Genomic DNA, 21,216 nt, shown 5'->3' with positions numbered 1-21,216 from the left:
GAACCACTACATACTTTTTCTTTTATTTTGGATATTTTTTCTGTATTTCTCTTTTTACTGTTATTTTCTGAGTACTTATACATTGCTTTTATGTATTTTTACTCTATTTTCTGCATTTTGCATCTTTAGTTCATATTTTAGCCATTTAGTTTATTTTAGTTATTTAGTTTAGTTTGCAATTCTGATTTATTAAGTGGATTAATTAGTATAGTTTACCCTTTTTAGCATAAGATAGTATAATTTAAAATTGAAAAATATAAAAAGGAAGTAAGCTAGGAAATTGAACATATCAGATTTAAATCCACAAACCTTATATATAGCATTACATGATGTAGTTAAGCTGACAACATTTCATCAAGGAAGAACATTAAAACTTTAAAAGTTACCCTAAATAATTTTTTTATGAGAATAATGGGAATTTTTAACTAAACCTGTATACAATATATAAATGATATATGATGCTTGAGTTAGAGAACACACAGCCTGTGAGTCTTGAGCTTAATTGTATGGTTGTATTCAAACCATAATTTCATTTCTGTGTGTTTCATTTCTTTTTATTCTGATGTTCTTTACTTTGCTTTAATCTATATGTCCAATTATAGAATATAGAATAGATACATACCAGGAGAATGATTGAGGCCATCATTTGATTTCAGCTCACTTACCCCAAATTAGCCTACCTTTTACATCACCCTTGTTAGCCCCCTTGAGCCTTTTAAAACCCCTTTATTCTATCTAGCCAAATTACTAGCCTTAAGCAGAAAAACAAAAGAAAATTCCAAGTGAATCCTTGGTTAGCTTAAGATAGAAAATCATGAATAGAGTTAAATGTGGGAAACCTTTTAGGAACATGGATGATAGAAACAAAAGGTAGAAAATTTAAAAGGAATAAAATAAATTTGGGAAGCATGCTCATGAGAAAATCTAAGTGATTCAATTACCATGTGCATTAAAAAAAATTTCAGCATTTAATAAAAGGGGATACAAAAGAAATTCCCGAATGCAAAATAAAAACAATGCACATGGGATAAAAATAAAAAGTGAAACATGAGCATGTAACAATAAGTGGGATAATATGGGAGAATGGGTAAAGAAGTTTATCTTGCTAAATATGTATGTTAGGTGAGATCTTAGTCTAATTAAGGATTCACTTATTAGCTCACTTAGCCCTATACATAAATCCTTACCTTTACCTTGGCCCCATTACAACCTCAATTAAAGACCTCATGACTTTTTGGTATGACTATATTCTATAATTGTTGATTGGTTAGATGAAGAACAAAGCTATAAAAAGCAAGAATGAAAAGAAAAATAGAGTGAATAAACCCAATAAACACTGAGTGACTAGAGAGTAAACACAAAATTCAGTGAGGGTTCTATAACTCATCAACATATATCTGTACTTATATTTACTAATTGTTTTGCAAGTTTGTACAATGTTTTCTTTCCCATCTCATTTGCTAAAATGCTTTATTATTTAAGGGTTAGCTATATATATATATATATATATATATATATATATATATATATATATATATATATATATATATATATATATATATATATATATATATATATACATGACTCCTTGAGAATGTGAATTAACTTCACTACATGTAAGCTCTATATATAAGTGAATAAATTAGAGTTGCATGATGCATCATCCATTTAGGTAGTTGCATTTAAATTAGGTTGCATTGCATGACATTCCATCACTTTGACCTTAATTATTTACCTTGGATTTAGCATGAGGACATGCTAGTGTTTAAGTGTGGGGAGGTTGATAAACCCATATTTCATGAGTTTTTTTGTGCCTAATTTGAGTGGTTCATACAATCCTTCACCTACTTATTCACATTAATTGCATGGTTTTACTTTCCCTTCCTTATTATGTGATGTAAATGAAAAACATGTTTCCTAAGCTTTAAAATTAATTAATTTAATTACCTTTATTTTCATTCGATGCCGTGATTAGTGTGTTGAGTAGTTTCAGATTTTCTAAGGCAGAATGACTTAAAGAATGGAAAAGGAAACATACTAAAATGGAAGGAGAAAGCAAAACGGAGCTTTAAGGAAACTGGTATCCACGTGATCGCATGGATGACGCGATCGCGTGCCAAGCACGAATCAGCAGCGACGCGGCCGCATGACTGACGCGACCGCGCGCCTTAAGCAGAACGCACATGACGCGGTCGCATGACTGACGCGACCGCGTGGCAAGGAAAAGCTCCAAATGACGCGACCGCGTGACCCACGCGGACGCGTGACAAAGGCCACGTATCAGAATTTACAGAATACGCCCCCAGCGAATTCTGAAGCCCCTTTTTGGCCCAGATCCAAGTACAGACAGCATAGACCAGAGGTTATAAAGTGTGGGAATGCATCCATTCAGAGAGAGCTCGCATATTTTACTTTTCAATGATTTAGATTTAGTTGAGAGGGAGATCTTCTCTCTCTCTCTTAGGATTTAGGATTTCTTCTTGTTTTAAGAGTGACTCTCAATCCAGGTTTTATATTTCTTTGTTTTAAACTTCCCTTTTACTTTATTTATTTATTCCAGTATCTGAGTTGGCTGTTTACCTTTATAATTGGATTTATGAATTTCTCCCATGTTACAGACTGTTATTCGAATTAATGATAATTGAGGTATTTTCAGTTTATGATTGTTCTCTTTAATTTAAGTTACCATTGCTTCCCATCCAAGGATATTTTTATTATTCCAGCAATTTTACTTTTTCCCCTTTTGGTCTTGGTTAAGAATTCAGTAACTCAACAGTTATTAAACTCAACATAATTGATAATCGTTATCTTGCTAATTGAGCTGAACTTAAGTAATCCCAACCTCTTCTTAGGAAATAAATAGGATTCAAAGGTCAATTAAATTAGTCCCTTGACTTTCCTGTGCCCTAGTACAGGTTGATCAAGTGGAGTTTAGATTCAACTTTCATTATAGTTGAGAGAGATAACTACGTTGGACCTCCAACTTCTCTTACCTTGCCAAAAGTCTGCTTTATAGTATTTATTTATTCTAATTGCCATTTACTTTACTTGTCATTCAAATTACTTGCTTCTCATCTTCTAAACCCCGATTACAACCTTTATAGCCAATAATAAGAACATACTTCCTTGCAGTTCCTTGAGAAGACGACCCGAGGTTTGAATACTCGGTTAACAATTTCTAAAGGGGTTTGTTACTTGTGACACCCAACACGTTTGTACGAAGGGATTTTTGTCGGTTTAGAGACTATATCTACAATGCAACTGTTTCTATGAATCTCTTTACTGGTAAAAATCCCGACGTCAATGTTCCTTATGAAATACTTCATAATAGTCGATTCTAATCCGTTTTTCAAGGTACTAAATCTTTTGATTTACTTGGTGAATTTTATGTAATTGTCAACGAAATAATGATAAAACTATTATGTTAATATGTCAATATAATTTCTAAAAAAGGATTGCATTGGAGCCATAGATGGTACTCATAGTCGTGTGAAGGTACCAAGGATAGAAGCCCCTCGTTTTTGCGGAAGAAAAGATCACACCCTATACAAAATGTATTAGCTGCCTGTGGGTTTGATATGAAATTCACTTATGTGTTGTCTGGTTGGGAAGGAACTGCCTCTGACTCGAGAATTTTGAAAGATGCTCTAAGTAGGGAATATCCACTTTGAATCTCCTAAGGTTTGTAATAGTGTAATTTATAAAATTGTCTACATAAATTCAAATTCATAGACACAGTATGTTATACTTTAATTTGTGTATGCAACTGTTGTAGGAAAATTTTATCTAGACGATGTTGGATTTATGTTAAAGCCTGTGATACTTACACCATATATAGGTATTCAGTATCATCTAAAAGAGTATTCAGTATGTGAGCTCCAAAATCCAAAAGAACTATTCAAAAGATGCTTCGGAGTTCTAAAGAAAAGATTCCCAATTATAGCTGGCGATACTGAACCTTATTATTCATTTGAAACTATGAGAGACATTTTTTGGCATGTTGTATATTGCATAACTTTTTGATGGGTGTCGATGTTGATCAATCTATAATTGATGCAGTTAACCGAGAATTGCTACAAGAATGCAACATAGATAGATCACAATCAAATCAACAATGTGATGAGGAATATAGATATACAGCAATGCTACGAGATAATATTGCAGCTGAAATGTGGAATGTGTATCAAACTTTATGAGTGATGATATGTTTCATATATATATATATATATATATATATATATATATATATATATATATATATATATATTACATTCAGAATTGTTTAATTAGATTTTTTAAGGGATTTTTTTACAGGTTAAATAATGCCAAATAAAGAAAATAAAACAACAGAAGCTAATCAACCTTCTAAAGACAACTTAAGATGGTCTGATGAGATGGATGAAGTTCTGCTGAATGCATTAGTAGAAGAAGCATTGAAAGGTAATAGATATGATGGCTCGTGGACAACTGAAGCATATGCCAATGTTGTGAAGACTTTGAGTATAGCAATAGATCCACACATAACAAAGAATCACATTAAGAATAGAATGAAGACATTGAAAGATCATTTTGCTGAGGCATATGACTTATTTCATCACTTAAGTGAATTTGCGTGGAATCCTGTTATTAGACAGTTTGAAGCTGAAGAAGAAGTGTGGCAATACTTTATTAAGGTATCTTATACTTTTTTATTACTTATACGAATGACCAAGTTAGTCACAAAATAATTTTAACATTTCTTTATGCAGGAGAAACCACATGCAAAAAAATGGAAGAAAATGCAAATTAAGCATTATGATACTTTGAAGTTGTTTGGAGCTGATAGAGCTACCGGTAAAGGGGCTGCTACTTCACGAGAAAGAATTCAACAACTTGATAGAGATTCCATTGATTTGAATGACTCATTTGAAAATATTAGATTTTCTAACATAGATATTAATATGGGACATGATACCCCAACATTTTCTGCTAATTTAGATTCACCAAGTGCTCCTCATAGTCAGCCAAATCAATTAGGTGGGACTTCAACGTCAAGAGGAACAAAGCATAAGTCTCCTATGAATGATTTTTTGGAGGTACAATATGAGAAAGTTGTTTTGGGAATTACTACCATGGCCGATGCTGTCAAAGAGGGTAGTTATCTGTCTAGCAAGCTACATGACGTAGCTCAGAGGCAGGTTGAATCAGTTGAGAGACAAGCTTCTGTGGCTGAGAGGCAAGTTTCGGTTGCCGAAAAACAAGTCTCATTAATTGAAAGACAAGTTGCAATTGCTGAAAAAGGGTTGGCTATTATGCAACAAAGTAGACCCTGCCTTTACAACAAATCAGATGTATGGGATATGTTGACTTAATTGGGTCTGATAGGTTCAACTCGGATACTGTGTTATAAGTTTTTATGTGAAAATGAGCAGAAAAAGCGCCAAATTTTTGGGATCCCACCTGAAATGCGATTGGATGCTCTTTTTCATTTCATGACAGCTGCTGGTGTTCACTTAGGAGATATGGTACTTTCAGAAAATATCCACCATTACAGGTATAACTTTTATACGCACTTAATTTCTGGTTAATTTGAGGTTATTGCTTTCATTAATTGATTATGTGTTTCTGAGTGTCGTATACTATGGGTATATCTTCATGTATTTAAAGAAGATATCATTTTCTGTTTTATTTATGTTAACCATGGTTGGAAATCACTTTATGTATATATACTTTGAGATTGATTGGTTGTTTTAATAGAAAGACATCGATAAAATAGATTATCATGATCAACTCTGATCTTTGAATTAATTTGTCTTTATTGTATATGCTCGTGCAGGAATCATAATACTTGAAAATGTTTGGGAACAACGAGTACACTGCTTAGTACAAGTAGAAATCGATCATGTGTTAATATCTTTAATTCGGAAAAACTTTATTTTTTTGAAGTAGATGGGTACAGATGGCTCAAGTTATGTAGAATTGATTTTTTAGAAGTAGGCGATGACTCTGACTATGAAGAATTGCCCTTTTGAAAAGTATTATGTGGAGATAAAATAGTACTCTCCCTAGGAGTCCTGGTCGTCGTTACTTTTTTGACATTTTGTTATATGTTTATAAAAATTGTATATGATTTTTTGTCGCACGTAGTAAGAAAGAAATGCTACCCACTTTTGATAATATTTTATTTTGTAAGTATAATTTAGTGAAACTTTTTCTTAAATATGCTTAAGGAGATTAATGATGTAAAGTATGAGTAGTTTTATTATTCTTTTAGGAGATTATTTATTTATATATTTTTAAAAAGAATAATATATATTTTTATTTATGACATTAAAAGATAATTCAAAAAAGTATTATTGTTAATAAAGATAACACGTTAAAATTCTAAAATATAATTGGGATAATTTTTTTATTAGAAAAATAATTTAAATACATACATTGATATATTATAATTTATATATAATATAAGGAAGGGTATTAATGTAATTTCACTTAGTTATGATTTTTTCTCTTCTTACTTTTCCTTTCATCCAAACAAAAGAAAATTGTTCTCCTATTTTTTTTTCCATTCATTTTCTCTTCATCCAAATAACATAAAAAAAAAAAATCAACTTTTCCTTTCATTTTCTTTCCTTTTATTTTCTTTTCTCTCATTTTCCATCTTCCATCCAAACAAAACATTAGTAACAAATTCAATCCATTAAGGTTGGGTTTAAATTCTATCTTACCCTATCTATTGCTACCCCTAACTCCATTCTCACTTTTTCTGTCAACATGTTAAAATCTATGGCAGTGGTAGTCCCCCCAATAATGCTCTTTTGCAGCCAGTTTTAATTTTTTTTTTGCAACTGAAACTTTTATCTTCTTCATTCATCCATTTCCGTGCGGATCTATCACCTTTTCTGTCCTCTTTGTGTTGTCTAGACCATCTGCTCCTAATTCAACGTTTGTTCCACATTCAACTATACTTTTTTCGATGTATCTCATGTTATCTTCTTCTTTCTTAACTTTGTTCCCCTTAACTTCTACTTTCCTTCTATACTTGGCTTCTCTTACAAATATCTTCTTATCCCTTAATCACATTCTATTCATATCTGCTATTGCCTTTAAAATCCTTTTTTCCATAGTATATTGTATGAACGCAAATAAATAAATCTTTTCATTCCTTTCCTTCTATGACAGATATATGTCATTTATCCGACATATCCATTTAAACATATGGAACAACTCTTTCTTGGAGACATCTTTTGGTAGATTATCCACAAAGACCATGAACGATTCACTCTTCAATCATTAGTACTCCTTTTGATTCTAAACCCTCGGATCCTTTTTATAGTGTTGTGGTTGCCTAATTCTACCTCACCTTGTGTTTCCCATCTCTCTCGTTCTCTCATTGTTTTAGTGCCACTTAATTAATAAAGTAGGACTTGGGACTTGAGAAACTTCACCTGTAGTCTTTTCTGAATCACAATATACAAAAGCAGAGATGTAATTTACTTTAGAAGCCGTTGCTTGTTCGGGAAAGCTACATAGTAACCTATCGCTTTGCTCTTCGATCTCGCTACTCGCCCCTATTCGATAAGTAAAGGAGAGGGCTTAACGCTCCTGCGCAAGGACAAGTCAACATGCAGTTTTTTATTATGACAAATATCCTTTCATTTTATGTTTACTCTTTTATATACTAGTGGATTGATAGTCTTATTGTTTTGTTGATCATTTATAACTTGTATCACGTGTAGTTTCAATGAAGCCAAATTTGTTTGTTGCTGCACATGTTGGATCACTGGAACTGTTAATCGAATATCATCCATGCTAGTTCTCCCTTTAAGTATATGCACTCCAAACATGATATCATGATTCTTTAGCTTCGGTTGTGTCTATACATTCCAGATATACTTGAAAAAGAAATCACTATTTGATTCCATTCTTTTCCTAGAAGCTCTTCATTGGCATAGCCTTCTAAGTCATAAATATAAATATGGCTGGGACAAATCCTGACACTAATGTCAAAGAATCTGAAGTGAACATTGTCATTAGTGAACAGTGTTATTCAATGAAAAAGTGAGCAATCATTTGCAAAATCTTCCTTCAAAAGAAAAGACAAAAGATATGGCAGGGATCTTGTTATGAAACCAGAACAAAATTATTTGTCCACTGCTCTGATGCTCAAACCAATTTGGAATCCTTGTTTCTAGCAAATTGAATGTCTTGTTTCCTCCTTCTTCATGCAATTTTTTCTAGTCAATAATAATTTTATAATCAATTATTAATTTGGGATTTCATTAGTAATGTAAAAAATAACTAAAATAGATAGATACCTTATTCAATAACATCCTCTTAGTTGAGCAACTGAGAAAACACAGTAACTTGCATAGAAGCATTCTACGTTGCATTGGGTGGGATCCCACTAACTTCTTCAAGTAACTTGCAGCCATCCACCAAAAGAAACCTCAAAAAGCAACAATATTTGACGCAAGCTGGCAGAACTGTGAAACTACTATCTGACAAGTCTAATAATTTCACATTCAAAAACCGAGAAAGAAATTTTTTGAAGGAATTCATTTGATAGATTTCAAGCTCGCAAATAAACTTGTGTTGTGGTATTAGTTGACAATACTGGCACTACTGAGTTCACTTGCACTTCTTGTTGATCTTCCTCTTCTTCGCTTGGTAATAGCAAATCTTTATATTCTCAAAGTTTCAAGTCATTAAGTTCTGGCATCATGACAATGCTGCTTGGCAATTGAATGATTCCACAATAATACAGACCCGAGTAAGATTACAAATGGAATAAGGCAATTCTTTTATAGAAGTTTCATGCAAATCGAGCTGTGTTATTTTTTTCATTTTCTCTAATATTCTAGGAAAACTCTCAAGATTTGTAGAAAAAGGATTGAATCTAGGGCCATTTTTTGTGCTTTTTAACTTAAACATCAAAATAAATTTAAAACTTAGTTGATTTGGTGTCTGCAAAAATAATTATGTAAAAGACATTTTATTTTTGTCTCATAAAATTTAAAAAGACAAAGCAGAAAAAAAGAGCTTGCACCATCATATATCTTGGTTTAGTCACTTAGTATAATGTAATTTACATTCAATTTCCACCATAACAATAGTAGAATTTTTACTATAATTTCAGAGAAATTACATTTACCAATTCTTTAGAATTCTTCTTAATCCTAGTAAGGAACACACAAACTTCTAACTAAGCTTGTCACCACTAAACTAACTTAGCTTAGACTTTAACATTAAATACTCTCTTAACTTAACAAAAAAAAAATTTCTCAAACTCATGACATAAAATATAAAAATACATTAAAAGAGTTTGGCATATTAATGACATTTTCTTTAAGTTAAATTCTGTTTATTTTTTCTCTCTATAGCTTTTACATATTCCCATATTTACCTTTTTTTCTAGTTAATTAATATATACATTAAATGAACTATTATTTGAATTTTTTATTTATATTCTTTATTTTTTATTTTTTTATAGGTGATTTTATTAAAAATGTCAAGACAATGTCTTATAAATTAAAAATATAAACGGAAAGTATAAAGTATATTTTGAAGTATTGGTTGTTTAAAAAAAAATGTGCATATATTTCCTTATAAATTTGGTATTTTTGTTTATTGTATTAGATCTTTTTCTTGCTTAAAATCAAATACTTTATATATTTTTATTTTATACCGTTATTTAGCATTTATATAAATAATAAAAAATATACAAACTAACTTATTTTATATGAGTTAAATATGTCTATAAATGTTTATTTTAAAAATTATTTTAAACATAAATAATAATTAATGATTTCTTAAACTAGTTTATATTATTATTATTATTATTATTATTATTATTATTATTATTATCATTATTATTATTATCATTATTATGCACAATCGTGCAGTACATCTAATAGTCAAACACAAAAGTCAGATGAAATCACCATAGAATTAGTTTTGTTTGAAGGGCAAACTCATCGTGCCTTTGATTTCTTAAACTAATTTATATTTTTCTTTTTTTTAAGCCAATGTTTTATTTTTTTTTTCTGTTAATAACACATGGTTACGCTCATAATACAAAATTAGTGCATTTTCTATCTTTTCTTTGGTTTATCAATTAGTTGTGAAGTTTCTAAAAGAGAGACACCTTGTTACCCTTAACAAGCTCCATAGTTTTTCTGCAAAACAAAGAGAGAGAGAAAGAGAAAGAGAGAAAAAATAGAACAAACACGAAGAAGGAAAGAAAATACATAACTCTTTTTTTTCTCTCTTTCCAAAAGAAAATCTCGATCTTCATTTGTCCTCTCTTCGTGTTTCTTCCCATTTTTCATTTCTTCTTCATCATTTCCCTTTTCTCACGAAATTTCATTCCTTTTCAAAAATTTAAAAAGAAATTCCTTTTGAACGAATTCCAGTTATTAAACTGTTTTGTTCCCTCATTATTGCACCGTGGTTTCTGTGAAAATAGCGTATGCTTGAATTCGTCACGTCCAAAACAAAAAAGATACAATGCGCAAATCTCTTGGAAGGTCAAAATGCAAGATCCAATCCAATTCTTTGCTCAACCCTTTCGCCTTCTTCGAATCCTTCCTATTATTGTTCTTCATGCACGTGTGAAACCGTTAGAGAATTTATCAAATGCCATAAATTTTCAGGCTTATTTTGTGCCAGCCTCTATTTTGGTGCAAAGATGTTTCTATGAGGGAGTTGAAGATATAACACAAAGGGGAAATAGTTTCCAATTCGGGTTGTGAATAACAACCAAAATTCTAATCGAGTCATTATATTAGTTTGACTCCTCCCTTTTTTCTGCATATAGAAAGAAAAAACAAGACATTGAAATAAAAATGAGGAAGGGTACTAGAAAATTAAGAAAGCTACGTCTGAGCAAGATCTACACTTTCGCATGTGGTAAGAAATCATTACTGAATGAAGAACATTCTCGAATTGGAAGTCCTGGCTTTTCAAGGGTGGTTCTGTTGAATGAGCCTTCAGAGAGCTCTGAAAATGCTTCTGGGAACAACAATGACAACCACCACTATGCAGATAATGTTGTGAGATCCACAAAGTACACTGTTGCAAATTTCTTACCCAAGTCACTATTTGAGCAGTTTAGGAGAGTGGCAAATTTCTTTTTCTTGGTGACCGGTGTATTGTCCTTTACCAAGCTTGCGCCTTATACAGCTGTCAGTGCCATTCTGCCCTTGATTGTTGTCATTACTGCAACAATGGTCAAAGAGGGTATTGAAGATATGCGTCGCAAAAAGCAGGTACTACATTCATAAACAGTTATTTAAAGCTAAATGTTGGATTTATTACTTTAATACTTAATTTAAATTCAATTTGAATCTTACATTATTTTTAACAAAAATACTATGTACACATACAAAATTAATTATCAAATTAGTCATTATGTATTTGTATATAAATATTTAATTTATTTTTAATATATATTTTATACTGCTAATTGAATTGATAGCCAATTTTTTGTATATATATAATATAATTATATTCTTAATTTTTCTATCAAGATAGTTCATAGTTATATAAGTGATAAATTTTTATTAGATCTCTATAAAGATTGATAGTACTATTTTTCTAAAATAAGATCAGTTTCATTTTATCAATCAATTTCAATGTAAATTTTAATTCTGAAGTCGCTAATTTGTTGTAAGTGTAAAAAATGAGACACCAAAGCATTCCATTATAGTACCTGTTTTTATCTTTTTTATTTTTAGTTGGAAGGAAGTGATTTCATAAATGAGTCTTGCATTGGTGTTAAAAGAAAGTTATTATGTGATAGTAGATAACTTTCCTAGTCGGAATATGAGCATTGCAGGATATTGAGGTGAACAATAGAATAGTGGAAGTGCATAAAGGGGATGGAGTTTTTGAATGTACTGAGTGGAAGAACCTAAAGGTGGGTGACATAGTTAAGGTTGAAAAGGATGAGTTCTTCCCTGCAGACCTACTACTTCTTTCATCAAGTTATGAGGATGCAGTTTGTTATGTTGAGACCATGAACTTAGATGGAGAAACAAACTTGAAGTTGAAACAAGGCTTGGAAGTTACTTGCTCCTTAACGGAAGACAACTTGAGTGATTTCAGAGCTTCAATCAAATGTGAAGACCCCAATGCAAACTTGTATACATTTGTTGGAAGCATAGAGTTTAAGGAGCAAGTTTATGCACTTTCTCCCCAGCAGCTTCTCCTAAGAGATTCCAAACTGCGCAACACGGACTACATATTTGGAGCTGTCATCTTCACCGGTCATGACACAAAGGTTATCCAAAACTCGGTTTCTCCACCTTCCAAGAGAAGCAAGATCGAGAGGAAGATGGATCGGGTTATCTATTTCATGTTCTTAATCTTGTTCCTAATGGCATTTGTTGGATCAGTTTTCTTTGGCATTGAAACTAAACAAGACTTGAACAATAATGTGATGAAAAGATGGTATCTAAGGCCAGATGATTCTACAATTTTCTTTGATCCGAAAAGAGCACCTGCTGCTGCTTTCTTCCATTGTTTAACAGCCTTAATGTTATACAGCTTCTTTATTCCGATCTCATTGTATGTATCCATCGAAGTTGTTAAGGTCCTTCAGAGCATTTTCATAAACCAAGATATCCTAATGTATCATGAAGAAACAGACAAGCCGGCTCATGCCATCACTTCCAACTTGAATGAGGAACTCGGCCAAGTTCACACAATTCTTTCTGATAAAACTGGAACTCTCACTTGCAATTCAATGGAGTTCATCAAATGTTCTATTGCCGGAGTCGCTTATGGTCGTGGAGTCACAGAGGTCGAGAAGGCCATGAACAGAAGAAATGGATTGGAATTTGATGACTTAAGAAACTCTCCTGATAGAAAGGCACCAATCAAAGGTTTTAATTTTACAGATGAAAGGATCATGGATGGAAATTGGGTTAATGAGCCTCATGCAAATGTTATCCAGAATTTCTTTCGATTATTGGCAATTTGTCATACAGCTATACCAGAAATTAATGAAGACACAGGAAATATCTCTTATGAAGCTGAATCTCCAGATGAAGCAGCATTCGTCATTGCCGCCAAAGAACTTGGCTTTGAATTCTACAAAAGGACTCAGACTAGTTTATCAATCTTTGAGTTGGATCCTGTTTCTCAAGAAAAAGTTAAAAGGCAAGCTTCTTTGTTTTTATATTATTTGTTTCTTTGTATGTTTGCCAATCAACTTTTTAAGGTGAATTCTTGTTGGAAACCTACATGAATTACATATTAACCATTTTGGTCTTTCAAAACAAAACATCAAGTGTCCCCAACGTTGTTGCTAGACCAATTAAAAACTACAAGGAGTGGGATTGTGTCAATTCCAACAATAATTAATGACAATGTTAGAGATAACGAAGAAATTAAAGATTTTTTTTTCACATATGTTTCATCTTGTTGTCTTGAGTTTTTTTGTTTAAAAAAAAAATTATTGATATGATAGGTAAATTGTATCAGTAATGTACATTTCTGGATTAAAAATTATTGACTAAATTTTCTTTGATGACATCTAACTTCTAGTTTATGCATTGGCATAAATGGTGGAAAAAGTTGTCCCTATTGTTTTGGATAAGACAATTTTGTAATCTAGCACTTTTTAAGCTTCTTTGTTGATTTTCTATTATTTGCCTATTATTTTTTTTGTTGTCTTTCAATTTAAGGAATTCACTTGTAAAGAAAATACATTTACGATGTTATATTCCAAATTTTCTTATTGTTTATAGCTACTGCTTTTGGAATTTTCAATTTTCAAGGTAAGATTGATTAATACACCATATATGTACTGACTAATCATATTTTACAGGACATACATGCTTCTCCATGTTTTAGAATTCAATAGCACAAGAAAGCGAATGTCAGTCATAGTAAAAGATGAAAAGGGAAGAATTTTGCTACTTTGTAAAGGTGCTGACAGGTTTGTGATATTTTTTAAAAATAAAAGTAATTTAAAGATACAATAATATAAAATTATATTTTTGTTCATTTATTATGCTAAAACATATTTACTTTTGCTTGAAAAAAATTGCCTAACACAATAAATTTTTGAATCACTTAATGGGTTCAAAGTTCAAACACACACTATATACATTTAATATTCGATATGCAAACTTTGCTTATGTCATTTTTATTTTCCTTGGAAGTGTCATGTTTGAAAGACTTGCAAACAATGGAAGAAAGTTTGAAGAGAAAATCTTGGAACATGTACATGAGTATGCCGATGCAGGTTTGAGGACATTGATACTAGCGTTCCGTGAACTTGATGAAGAAGAATACAAGGAGTTTCATGATAAATTTACCGAAGCAAAAAATTCAGTTTCAGCAGATCGAGAAACAATGATTGAGGAAGTATCAGATAACATCGAGAGGAATATGATTCTACTTGGTGCCACTGCAATAGAGGACAAGCTCCAACACGGGGTACGTTAGGGGGATAGAATTTAGGGCTTATAATTTAGAAGGTAGAGGTAAAAGATTTATGACGCAGAGTCAAAAATTTAAGATAAGTAAAATAAAAAAAAAATGATTAATATTGGCCGAAAAAAATTAATTTCCTAGCATTATTACTCGTATTTATCATATGAAATAGGACTTCAAAATGATGCTTCTATGTTTTGCTAGGTTCCGAATTGCATTGACAAGCTTTCTCAAGCAGGAATTAAAATCTGGGTTTTGACAGGGGATAAAATGGAGACTGCCATCAATATTGGGTATGACATTTTGGTTATGCAGTTTTTATAGTGGCTTCAGCATGAAAATTATTTTTCAAGATGTTTGACTACAACATACACTACAGTTTTGCTTGTAGTTTACTTAGAGAAGGAATGACGCAAATCATAATTCATTTGGATACTCCAGAAATTCGATCACTAGAGAAGGTTGGAGATAAGAGAGAAATTTTCAAGGTAAAAATAAATTCCAGCCTTAATTTTATGTTCTTTTACCCTAAATTTTATGTGCTAACCCATCAACTCATGGGTTTTGACCCAATCCAACTAGAAAATATGGGTTGGTTCAAACTCGAAAAAATAGCATCCCATGATTTTGGTAGACAGGTACAGCCTACTAGTAAAAGCAATACAAATATCTAACAAAAGCAATAGGGATGGCAAAATTTCCCGAGACGCGGGGATCCCTGCGGGGACTGCCCCGAATGGGGATCCGATTGTGGGGAATTTTCCCCGCGGGGATGGGGATGGGGGACAAAATTCCCCCGAAGCAGGCGTGGGGACCCGAGCGGGGATCCCCGCCCCGTCCCCGCTATTCCCCGAAATTTATGAATTCCTTAAATTATCCTTAATAGTTTATTTCTCATATATGTTTTTTAGTCATTTCTCACACATACATATATAGAAACCCAAAACTCCTAATCTTTATTTGCATAACCCTTCTTCAATTCAGAGATCTCTAAGGCTGTCCATACTCCATCTAACCTCTCTGCAGCCACCCCCTCGTCACCCTTCTCACTGAATCGTCACACCTCACCGTGCCATCACCTTTATCGCGTCGTAATTTCTATTTGCGGCGTTCTTTTTCATAACTCTGCCGTCGTGTCCATTCTCCTCTCTATTGCCACGTCTCTTACCTCGTCCACTGCTTTGTCGTTTGACTCGTCGTTGCGTCCCCCTATTGCGTTATTTCGAGAGAAGTCACCATCGTATCATTTAGACTTTTTGTATAAAATCTTGCAGTTTTTGTATAAGATAGATACTTGCAACTCTATTCATATGGAAATTAATAATTAGTTAGAACTATTATGTAGATGGGGAATGGGGTCCCCGCGGGGAATGGGGCCCCGTGGGGAATGGGGATGGGGAGCAATATTCCCCCACGGCGGGGAATGGGGCGGGGATGGGGAGCAAATCTGAGGGCGGGGATGGGGAGCAGGGAGGCATCCCCCGCCCCCGCCCTGCCCCATTGACATCCCTAAAAAGCAATGAGTAATATTTTCAATAAGGCAGCCATTATTATCAAGCAAATATATTAAATAGAATAATAATAAAAATATACTAAAATTTTAATATGAAAAACTTTTTTAACGTGAGAAGTAAAAATAATACTAAAAAATATATTTTTTATAATTAAATATAGAGTATAAGAAGAGAATCTTTAATAAAACACAAATTATACATACACCAGCAGCCAAAATAATAAAACTTACAAATAAGAGATAAGAAAATGAAAATATCTAAAATTCAGAATTACTTTGTAACAACAAATTTTATTTTTATAGACTCATACCAATGATCCAACTATTCAAAATGAAGAACCAAATAATCAGTCTAAATTTTAGGCCAATCTAATGGTAAATAAACAAAAAAATTGTTGTTAAAAAATGACAGCTCTGCACAAAAAACAGATATAATATTTTCACTCTTCTCTCGTTCTATAGTTGTTCTCTCTCACTCACAATAATCTCCCAAAAACCTAATTAGAGAATTGCAAGTGGGTGCAAAGAAAAAATTTCAAATTTTTTATTTGGGCGAGAAGAGAAATCAGTTCAATTGATTTGTGGGTGGATTTAATCATATATAACCTATGCCACCCACCAATAATGTAATCTTAAAACAAAGAAAACAATATATATATATATTTTTTGTTAGTTGATGGCAAAAAACAAATATATATATTATAATATTTCATTTTAAAAAAGATGAAAAGGACTAATACTGTTGTAAAAATTGGACTTTGTCATTGATCAAGTACGCATAATTTCTATATATACCTTCTTATAGTTACACACATATATATAATTCTTTTAAGGTGGAAAGAATTAAGGTCGAAAGGTTAAAAAAAATGACAAAAAGAAAACTTACCCAACCCAACCCACATACGTCTTTTAAGCGGTGTTTGTTTATATAGACAGGACACTGAGATAGAGATACAGAGACACAAAATCATGTTTGACAAAAGAGACAGAGTAACACGAATTATGGCCCGAACCGATCCGAAATAATGACTGGGTCTATTTTTGAGACCCTAACCCAACCCTAGACATGATGAAATCACACCAAATTAACATCTAAAGAGTTTGTGGCCGGGCCGAGTCTTCGGGTCAGGCCGCGTCGGACCATGAACACCCCTAACGTCCATACATATAATGATATGGTCCACTTATTTACTTTCAATATATTCTTCAATACGCTCCTTTATTTATCTTTTTTATTTTTTATGTCTTCCTTTTCACGTTATAAATCGTCTTTGTTGCTCGTGTTTTATGGAATTCACTAGAATTCAAATGTCTTGATGAAACTATAAAGCTATGATAATTTTGTTCCAACTTATATTATATCTTAGGCTTCAAGAAAAAGTATTCACCGTCAACTATCACAAGGTGCTCAACAAATTGCAGCTGCTAGTGGAACCCCTGAGCAAGCATTTGCTCTAATTATTGATGGCAAATCACTTACTTATGCTTTAGAGGATGATATGAAGGACTTACTTCTGGATTTAGCAACTAAATGTGCATCTGTTATTTGTTGTCGCTCATCGCCAAAACAGAAAGCATTGGTATGTTTTGGTCTATTGGGTTTCTTCTCCATTTGGCATCATCTCTTTTTTATTCTACTCCTTATGATAAGAATTTTAAGAGTAATATTCCAAGTCAACCTAAAGAATTTTTAGTTAAACACTTATTATTCAACAAATTTTAATGGCCAATTAGTCTCCAAACTTTTATTTTGTTATACAAATTGGTTCTCATATTATATTTTGCCTTTTTAAAAGGACTGATTTAAAAATGTTAAAAATGCTTAAAGACTATTATGTCTTTACTAAATAAACAATAAAGACTAATTTGTCTAACTTCTTAAAAACTAATTTGGTGATTAAAATTTGTTGATGATCACGACTAAAAATTCGTTAGGAACTGATTTAGAATATTACCCTCATTCTAATTATATTGTTAAAAAGGCTGGCTTAAAATAATTTTTCTTGGTTATTCTTTTAAAGGTGACCAGACTTGTAAAATCTAGAACCGGTAAAACTACGTTAGCTATTGGGGATGGAGCTAATGATGTGGGAATGCTTCAAGAAGCGGACATAGGGATTGGAATCAGTGGTGTTGAAGGAATGCAGGTTATTCACAAAAAAAAAAAGGATAAATTGTTCTCGTTTTGCTCTTTTCGTTGGTCTTTGCTTCCATTTCCTTTGTTTTTATTGCATGTTGTTATTTGTATCTTACAGGCTGTTATGTCCAGTGATGTTGCAATTGCACAGTTTTGTTATTTGGAACGACTACTTCTTGTGCATGGACATTGGTGTTACCGAAGAATCTCATCAATGGTATAGGCAACAATAAATATATTAGGAAAAGTATATTTTTTTTCTTAACATTTTGGGGTGATTTCAATTTTCTTCCAAACATTTTCTTTTTCTATTTTTATCTCTTAGCATCTTCAATGCAGTTTAATTTTCAAATCATTTTAAAAACTAAAAAGTAATATAAAAGTAATGGAAAAGTATAGGGTAGCAAGCAAAAATGCTGTTAGTAACATTGCGGGATTGAAAAGTAATTATATATGTTATTAAGGTTAGGATAAAAAATAAAACCAAAATAATGATTAGGAACAAAGTCGAAATCACCCCTAAAAGGTCACCTTGACTTTTATTTGGTATATTAACTTGCTCATTCTTCTTATTACAGATATGTTATTTCTTTTACAAGAATATCACATTTGGCTTCACTTTATTCTTGTTTGAGGTCCATGCGTCGTTTTCTGGAGAACCTGCATATAATGATTGGTTTTTGTCTCTGTATAATGTCTTTTTTTCGTCACTTCCAGTCATTGCCCTTGGGGTCTTTGACCAGGATGTATCAGCCCGGTTTTGTTTGAGGGTAAGCTTATTGTTCAAATATTTTATTAGGGTTTTCATGTTTCTAATAATGTTTTTCAAATGAAAATTCAATAGCCCTATTTTGGTTGACAGAATAGCAAAGATAGAGAGTCCATATAAAGAAGCTAGAAAAAAAACTTGCAATAATTTGTACATGATTAGGCCTTTCTTGACATATTGATTGATGAGTAAATTTCCTTTTTGATTTTTATCGTTTGTCGTAAAGACAAAATGCCTTTTCACAATTCAAAAATTTTAATCAGTTTTTAATTATTCAAGTGATTAGTTTAAGAAGCCTTTAATACATCAGTAAATTACTATTTATAGGAAGTATTTAGACCAATTATTTGAATGGTTGAAAACTAATTAAAAATTTTTAAATATGGAGAGACGCTTTGTCTTTTAGACAAATGATTAGGAATTAGAAAAGACATTTATTCTTGATTGCTTTTTAACTCTCATGGTGACTTTTCGATATTATCTTGACATTGACATAATAGAAATATGATATGGTTCGTGTTGAACACTTTACACACTAGCCTTAAAAAGTCTGGTGTAATCTTTCACTCTTGATCAAGTTTGTGGGATTTGAATTAGGCTTATTCAGTTTTGGTATCCAGAGAGCCCATTATAAAGGGAAGTAAATAGAACCCTTTCCATGTTGATCACTTGTATCTTACCATGTAAATAAATCCTCATGCTTATATGAAGTAAAATTCACTAATCATTGATTTATCTTATATTGGTTTCTGGTTTTCATTTCTTCGATAATCGGTTTCTGTTATTTTTTTATTGATGTGGCAGTTTCCTATGTTATATCGAGAAGGTGTAGAAAACATCCTCTTTAGCTGGCGTCGAATACTTAGTTGGATGCTTAATGGATTTATTAGCTCCATACTAATTTTCTTCTTCTGCACAAAAGCTATGGAGATTCAAGCCTTTGATGAAGGAGGAAGAACGGCAGGAAGAGATATACTAGGAGCAACAATGTACACTTGTGTGGTTTGGGTAGTAAACCTGCAAATGGCACTTGCTGTAAATTACTTCACCCTGATTCAACATGTTTTAATATGGGGCTCCATTGTTATCTGGTATATCTTCCTCCTTGCCTATGGAGCAATGGCCTCATCGTTTTCTGGAAACGCTTACCATGTCTTTGTTGAAACTCTGGCTCCGACTCCATGCTATTGGCTGTTGATATTTTTTGTGGTAATCACAACTCTTGTACCATACTTCACTTTCTCAGCACTACAGATGCGATTCTTTCCCATGTATCATGAAATAGTGCAGTGGTTAAGGCACAAAGGAAAGACGAATGATCCCGAGTTTTGCGCTATGGTGCGGCAAAGTTCATTGAGGCCGACAACTGTTGGATCAACGGCACGCAGAGTGGCCAAGACTAACAGCCTTAGAGGCAGCTTCACTGACCATAGATGATATCTATATTTTTGACTATTCTTTTTTCCATATTCAAAAAAGAAATGTAGTTTTGTGTATAGAAAGTTGAAAATATATTTGTTGTGCATATAATTTTTGAATTGCTTACTCACTACAAGGGAATGTTGCTTGTATATCCACTTTCATGGTAAGCGCATAATGCACAAAACCTTTTTTCATTTTGGGGGATTGTTTTTTTGTGGATTGGGGGAGTTGAAGTTTGATTGCAGAATGGAGAATAAACTATCTATTTGTTTTATTTGTTAATTTGTCTTCGTCACGGAGTAAGTATTATTTCAAATGGTTCTGCTAAGATTTTTAACTTAATAGAATTTCTATACCGTCAAGATCAACGTTTTTTTACATATACCACAATTTCCTTCCTAACCCAGAGTCATCAAACAAAGTTAAGTTCTTCTCTATCTTTTTCTCTTAGCATTACTTCCCTACAGAAAGTGGAGGAAATTTAATTGGTTCTGCTCTTTTGAGTAATGAAGAGAGCAAAGTTCTGAAAATCGGACCGATCATCGAACCGTTTTAGTGATTGGTTCATTAGTTTATTAGTCCAATCGATTCAATCGTGGTTCAACTAAAATAACCGTTTTATAATAAAATAATAAATAAAATATAAATAAACACACTAAAATTAATAAAAACTAACTATATTTAACTAAGATTAACAAAATTTTCAAACATAATTTTAACAAGATCAACACAATAATTAACGCGCTTTAACAAAAATCAACAGTTTTCAAACCAATTTTAACAAGTTCAGCACAATGCTTATTAACAAAAAAAAAAAAGCATTGAATGAGCACTATTAACTCTCTAATAGCTTAATAACATCCTTTCCTTCCCAATAGTTTCAAAGTAATCTCTAGCTCATCCCACAATAAATTATATCAATTAGAAATTATCAAACCACATTCATTTTGT

General features: G+C 32.3%; 1 protein-coding gene and 1 pseudogene across 1 annotated transcript; both read left to right on the top strand.

Moving 5' to 3' along the window:
* The first annotated feature begins 4,322 nt into the window (after positions 1-4,322).
* On the top strand, positions 4,323-5,831 carry LOC148565460 (uncharacterized; annotated as a pseudogene).
* Positions 5,832-10,140: 4,309 nt separating this feature from the next.
* On the top strand, positions 10,141-20,511 carry LOC107640858 (ATPase E1-E2 type family protein / haloacid dehalogenase-like hydrolase family protein). The gene is made up of 11 exons (XM_016344361.3): positions 10,141-11,249; positions 11,819-13,143; positions 13,814-13,924; positions 14,151-14,427; positions 14,629-14,717; positions 14,804-14,912; positions 17,305-17,517; positions 17,959-18,084; positions 18,193-18,291; positions 18,653-18,844; positions 19,648-20,511. The coding sequence occupies exons 1-11, from the start codon at positions 10,827-10,829 to the stop codon at positions 20,278-20,280; spliced, it is 3,597 nt and encodes a 1,198-aa protein (XP_016199847.1). The 5' UTR covers positions 10,141-10,826; the 3' UTR covers positions 20,281-20,511.
* The last annotated feature ends 705 nt before the right edge of the window (positions 20,512-21,216 follow it).

The sequence above is a fragment of the Arachis ipaensis genome, chromosome B5 (assembly GCF_059453495.1).
Source record: "Arachis ipaensis isolate K30076 ecotype BB chromosome B5, ASM5945349v1, whole genome shotgun sequence".
In the NCBI taxonomy this organism is placed as follows: Eukaryota; Viridiplantae; Streptophyta; class Magnoliopsida; order Fabales; family Fabaceae; genus Arachis; species Arachis ipaensis.
Note: the sequence above shows the minus strand (reverse complement) of the source record. Positions and strands in the feature narration are given on the sequence as shown.

Excerpts from the sequence above, each read along its gene's own strand:
- LOC107640858 (XM_016344361.3), top strand. The coding sequence starts at position 10,827 with ATGAGGAAGGGTACTAGAAAATTAAGAAAGCTACGTCTGAGCAAGATC. Across the intron at positions 18,085-18,192 it reads GTGGTGTTGAAGGAATGCAG|GCTGTTATGTCCAGTGATGT; the intron begins GTTATTCACAAA and ends TGTATCTTACAG. Across the intron at positions 18,292-18,652 it reads ACCGAAGAATCTCATCAATG|ATATGTTATTTCTTTTACAA; the intron begins GTATAGGCAACA and ends TTCTTATTACAG.